At 37.5% G+C, this 5,679-nt stretch overlaps 1 protein-coding gene across 1 annotated transcript; it reads left to right on the forward strand.

Annotated features, from left to right (window-relative positions):
- Positions 1-374: 374 nt before the first annotated feature.
- On the forward strand, positions 375-4,598 carry LOC112526704 (pyruvate dehydrogenase E1 component subunit beta-3, chloroplastic). Its single transcript, XM_025137096.1, has 4 exons — positions 375-612; positions 826-932; positions 1,043-1,089; positions 3,427-4,598. Exons 1-4 carry the CDS (start codon positions 510-512, stop codon positions 4,397-4,399), a joined length of 1,230 nt encoding a protein of 409 aa, XP_024992864.1. The 5' UTR covers positions 375-509; the 3' UTR covers positions 4,400-4,598.
- Positions 4,599-5,679: the final 1,081 nt, after the last annotated feature.

Consider the following 5,679-nt stretch of genomic DNA (forward strand, 5'->3'; position numbering starts at 1 on the left):
TCAGTTCCGAACCGGCGGTTCCAAGACAGTTCCGATTCAACAAGTGGATACCCGATTCCGCTGCTCACCCTTAATAATGATTGGTGGATGAATTCATTTAGGTAGATAACCTAAATAAGATTTTAATTAAATTTATGACTTTTTCGTTATATAAAAAACGAATTTACACGTGTAAAAAGGGTTATAGATTTAATTTAAAATCTAATATAAGTTATATACCTAAAAAAATTGTCTGGGTGGGGTACCCATTGAAAGAAGTAGTTGTAAAGCTGGACTTGAATTATCGGCGTTAAGATCGAAGTCCAAACTCTTTGCCACACTCAACGCCCTTCTCTATCAAATCGACCAACACACACAAAAACCAGAAAACCTTCCTCAATCTCTCCGCCCCGCTACCCCTCTTAAACAAATCCATACCCAAATCCTATAAACTCACATTTGGGTTTCATTTCGAATTCCCCCATCTTTTGATCTTTCACAATCCACCCTTCTTCTTCAATTTCAAGAAAATGGCGTCGATTTTTCAAGGAGTTGGAACTGCTACTACCCTCTCGTCCTCCGCCTCATTTGACTCCAACAAATTCCATCCTTCTTCTCGTAGATCCCTTTCAGGTATCGTAATTTATTTCGATTCAATAATGGCGTGTTCATTTTCGGGTGATTTGTAGTTTCATTGATCGATTCTGCTGATATTCAGCACTTTCTGGTTGTTTACTCATTTGTAAACCAGTGATTTTTTGGTTGTGGTTCAGTGATTTGTTGTGAATTTTTGTTTATTGCATTGTGATTACTTCTGATTTGTATAGTTTGTTGTTTGAATTTCAGAGAGGAAAGTAAGTTTTCTTGTGGTTAGATCTGATGCTGCTAAGATGAACCCTGGTTTGAACAAGATTGGAGGTAGAGCTGATCAATTGGTTACAAATGCTGTTGCAGTAAGTATCTCTTTATATATATATATATATATATATAGATGTATATATATAGATATATGTATGTCTGTGTGTTCTATGTAATGAATTTTTGAATTGTTCATATATTGCAGACAAAGCCTGATACTTCAGCAGCATCTACTGCTGCATCTAAATCTGGGTATGCATAGTTCCTCTCATATATACATACATATATATATATATATATATGTATGTATACTTTGTAGAATCTTATGTATCTCTGCCTTTTCTTTAAAGTCTTTTCAGTTTGTTGATTGCATTGATGCCTTGAAACCAACTTGGAATATATTTCGAAGATGCATTTAAACTCTATACTGGGTGCAACAAAATTGGATTTATAGGATTTCAAATATGTCTAAGGGTCTGCTTGTTAACAGCTTAATAAGCTTAATGGGACTCACCGCTTATTCGGTCATCTACACATGACTGTTTGGTAGTGACTTAATGATATAGAAAGTGGCTTTTAGGGGAGCTTTTAGCTTTATGCAGAAAACCAAGTTTTTTCCAATGTGCCTCGTGCAATTAAGAACATGCTCCTTCCGTCTATGAAAAAACCCTCTCAATCTTTACACACATATTAATCTACACAATCAGCTTTATCCATAAAGAACTTGATGGAAAACCAACCAAACAGCCGCTAAATGTCCTAATAGAAGACTCAGGTGTACACACCAAACAATTGTGCGCCCTATGTAATAGGTGTAAAATAAGTTGATAGGACGCTGTTGGGCATCCCAACAAGCTTTTTAGGACGATTTTGAAATAAAATGTTCATATAGCTTTTTATAGGATATTTTTGAAAATGTTCTATAAACCTATCTTTTTATGTCGCTTTTTCAAATAATGACAAAAAAGACTAATGTGACGTTTTATTTAAAAAATGTCCTAGAAACTTGTTAGGATGTGAAAGTGTCCCATCAACTTATTATAACACCTTTACAATAATAACGCAAATTGTTTGGACGGGTACTCCGGTTATTTAGTTAAATGAACTCTTGACAATGTTCTTATAAAATCCATGACGTTTTGACAGATTTTTAGGCATCCTTATGGAAGTGGCATTCTTTTGTTAGGTAAGTGACATTTTCAAACATGTCAGAAAGTCATGGATTTATTCCAGTCACGAAGTCATTTAGCCAAAGGACCCTTGTTTGGTCCTATAAAATTAAGTCCTATAAGACAGTCTATTAGAATATTTAAAACATAATTGACGTCTTATAAAGCCGATTTTGTAGTAGTAACCATATTTATTTCAGTTACAAAGTTGGGAAAGTAAAGATAATGCCATTTGAAGCTGTTTTGTTTGTCTATGAGTTCTTCAGAGAATCTTAAACTTGAGATGTGTTATGAGGTTCTTTTGATGTTGGGCATGCAATAAAACAAAATTAGGGGTCTTTTACCAAACGCTTACAGCCGGCAAGAGACATCACCCTCACTTACCTTATCGTGTAACATTCTCAACCATCAAAATAGATTGTTGGTAAGCGTCTAAACGCTTACTGGGTAAGAGTCTTTTTCCTCACTTATTGGGTAAGATTCTCGGTCCTTGCTATGCCTCTTACTGCTTAAGATTATCGGTCATTTCCATGCTCAATCGATAAGGTAAGTGATACAGGTAAACACTTACCCGAGGTAAGTGTTAGTAAACGGCCCTTTACTTGATTGCGTCTGCTCTTTGGTCCTCTAAATCTTGCCCCAAGAGATTTTACAACACTTTAGTGTTCATAAGTTTTCTTGGTTGATTGATAGAATTTGTCTGGTGGTTACAGTTTATCTCCCTCGTTTCTCCGAGAAGAACCAACAAGAGCGATTATACGCTGCAGTTTTTTGATTTACACTCGCTAATAACTTGAAGATGAAAACAGGAAAAATCTTTAGAAATTTATGCTAGCTCAAACAAACAACTGTCATTTGTGGTAGAGACAACTAGGTTTATTTAGCTAAATGACCTTCCGACAGGTTTCTTTTGAATCCATGACCTTCTTACACGTTTTTTAGGCGTTCTTCTGTTAGGTAGAGGCATTCTCAAAGCGTGTCTGAAGGTCATGGATTTTAAAGAAAAACCCTGTTAAAAGTCATTTCGCTAAATGACCGAGGATAACCAATGGTTGGCCGAGCAGAAGTATACTTCGATTGATTCATATTGCTTTTCCTTTACCATGAAATTTTTTAAACAACCTACACTATCACTATAACCACATTTTCTCTCGTTTTATACATGTCGGGATCTTTATGGAAGCAACCGCTTTATTCTTTCGGATGGAGGTCAGGTCTTTGTACACCTGAGACCCCACTTTTGTGTGGGATATACTGGGTTCGTTTATTTTGGTTTGGTTATTAAAAGTTCAAGAATTTTCTGTTGATTTGTGTCATGTAAGTGCACAAAAAGTTTCTTAGTGTCATGTAAGTGAATTCTCAAGGCTTCAAGTTGTCGTAGTCAAACGTATGGCTAATGATGATTGCCTTCATTCTGCAGGCATGAGTTATTGCTCTTTGAAGCCCTTCGAGAAGGCCTTGAAGAAGAGATGGAGAGAGATTCACGTGTATGCATTATCGGAGAAGATGTAGGACACTATGGAGGATCATACAAAGTGAGCAAAGGCCTCGCCCCAAAATATGGTGATCTGAGGGTTCTCGACACCCCAATTGCCGAAAACGCCTTCACCGGAATGGGAATCGGAGCCGCCATGATGGGGTTACGGCCAATCATCGAAGGAATGAACATGGGATTCCTCCTCCTTGCTTTCAACCAAATCTCCAACAACTGCGGTATGCTCCACTACACATCCGGCGGCCAGTTCAAGATTCCGGTGGTGATCCGGGGACCTGGCGGCGTTGGGCGGCAGCTCGGAGCCGAGCACTCCCAACGTCTGGAATCGTATTTCCAGTCCATTCCCGGAATTCAGATGGTCGCATGCTCGACCCCTTATAACGCTAAGGGATTAATGAAAGCCGCTATTCGAAGCGACAACCCTGTGATACTTTTCGAACACGTTTTACTCTACAATCTCAAGGAAACAATTCCCGATGAAGAATACGTTTTGAATCTCGAAGAAGCCGAAATGGTCCGACCCGGAGAACACGTAACCATTCTCACGTATTCGCGAATGAGGTATCATGTGATGCAGGCTGCCAAAACTCTAGTGAACAAAGGTTACGATCCTGAAGTTATCGATATCCGGTCTTTGAAGCCGTTTGACCTCCACATGATCGGGAATTCGGTCAAAAAAACGCATCGTGTGCTGATCGTGGAGGAATGTATGCGAACCGGAGGAATTGGGGCCAGTTTGACAGCAGCTATCAATGAAAATTTTCAAGATTTCTTGGATGCACCAATTGTGTGTTTATCTTCACAAGATGTGCCAACCCCATATGCAGGGACACTGGAAGAATGGACCGTCGTTCAGCCACCGCAGATTGTGGCGGCGGTGGAGCAGCTCTGCCGGTAAAAGGGATTGCAGAAGAGATGATCTAGATAAGACCATTTCTGATGGTGGTAACTTTGGTTTGATTATATATCTTGAAACTACTGTAATTCACAGACTAATTGTTTTTCTATCATCATTTTCGTTTTTGTTTTATTCCGGTTAAGGTTATCCATGAATTTTGTGGAACCGAAAGTTCGTTATCGAGTTGAGTTTGTGTTTCGTATCGATTCCATTTATACATGTTTCGTGTGCGTAGTCACTTGTTGTATAGGATGCGTCTCCGACTTCATGGGATGTTTTTATATCACGAAAAACGTTTGAAACAAAAATATGAAAATATAAATCGGTTGGTTAAATTTTGCACGTTTTATCCGTGAAGTCGAATCTTATATCTTTCACTCATTCTGCGAAGATATCCATCTCCTTTTGCAAAGATGCCATCTTTTTACCGACAAAATCGTAGGGACATGTAAAGATTCACTTATACCGTTGTCAATATGGCGTGAGGTGCGGTATGATGGCGAGACCACAACGTTTTTCAGGACGTGAATATATATATATATATATATATATATATATATATATAGGGGCTTAATCAAATAAGAACTAATTAGTTTGTGGTAACTGTGTGAACCAATATTAACCATAAATCAATAGATAAATTAGGAAATTTATAATTTTGGCAATTTTGAATTAAAATTTTATTGCAAGGATATTTTTGGTATTTTAAAACTTTCCTCCCTTCTCTCTTCTCTCTCCGGCCACGTCCTCCGGCCACCGTCCTATGGTGATACTACAATGATATCACAATGCATCATATATGTGCTTGGGTATCACATTGATGTCGTTTGTGTGGTCGATCGAAGATGTAACACAGTGGTATCACTATGCATCTTATATATGATTAGGTATCACAATGTATTCTTTTTTTTAACAGAGTCAATATTTTTGGGTATCACAGTGGTATCACCGGAGGATGGTGGCCGGAGGCCGGAGAACGGTGGCCGGAGAGAGAAGAGAGGAGAGAGGAGAGTTTTAAAATACCAAAAATATCCTTGCATTAAGATTTTAATTTAAAATTACCAAATTTATAAATTTCCTAATTTNTTATAAATTTCCTAATTTATCTATTGATTTGTGGTTAATATTGGTTCTCACAGTTATCACAAACAACTCAGTTCTCCCTTGAATAGGCCCCTATATATATATATATATATATATATATATATGTAACCATATGTTTTCGACTATTACTCAATGATATTAAACAATTTAAATTATGTTATATATTAAAAACTAAC

The sequence above is a fragment of the Cynara cardunculus genome, assembly GCF_001531365.2.
Source record: "Cynara cardunculus var. scolymus isolate 2C chromosome LG 14, CcrdV1, whole genome shotgun sequence".
Lineage (NCBI taxonomy): Eukaryota > Viridiplantae > Streptophyta > Magnoliopsida > Asterales > Asteraceae > Cynara > Cynara cardunculus.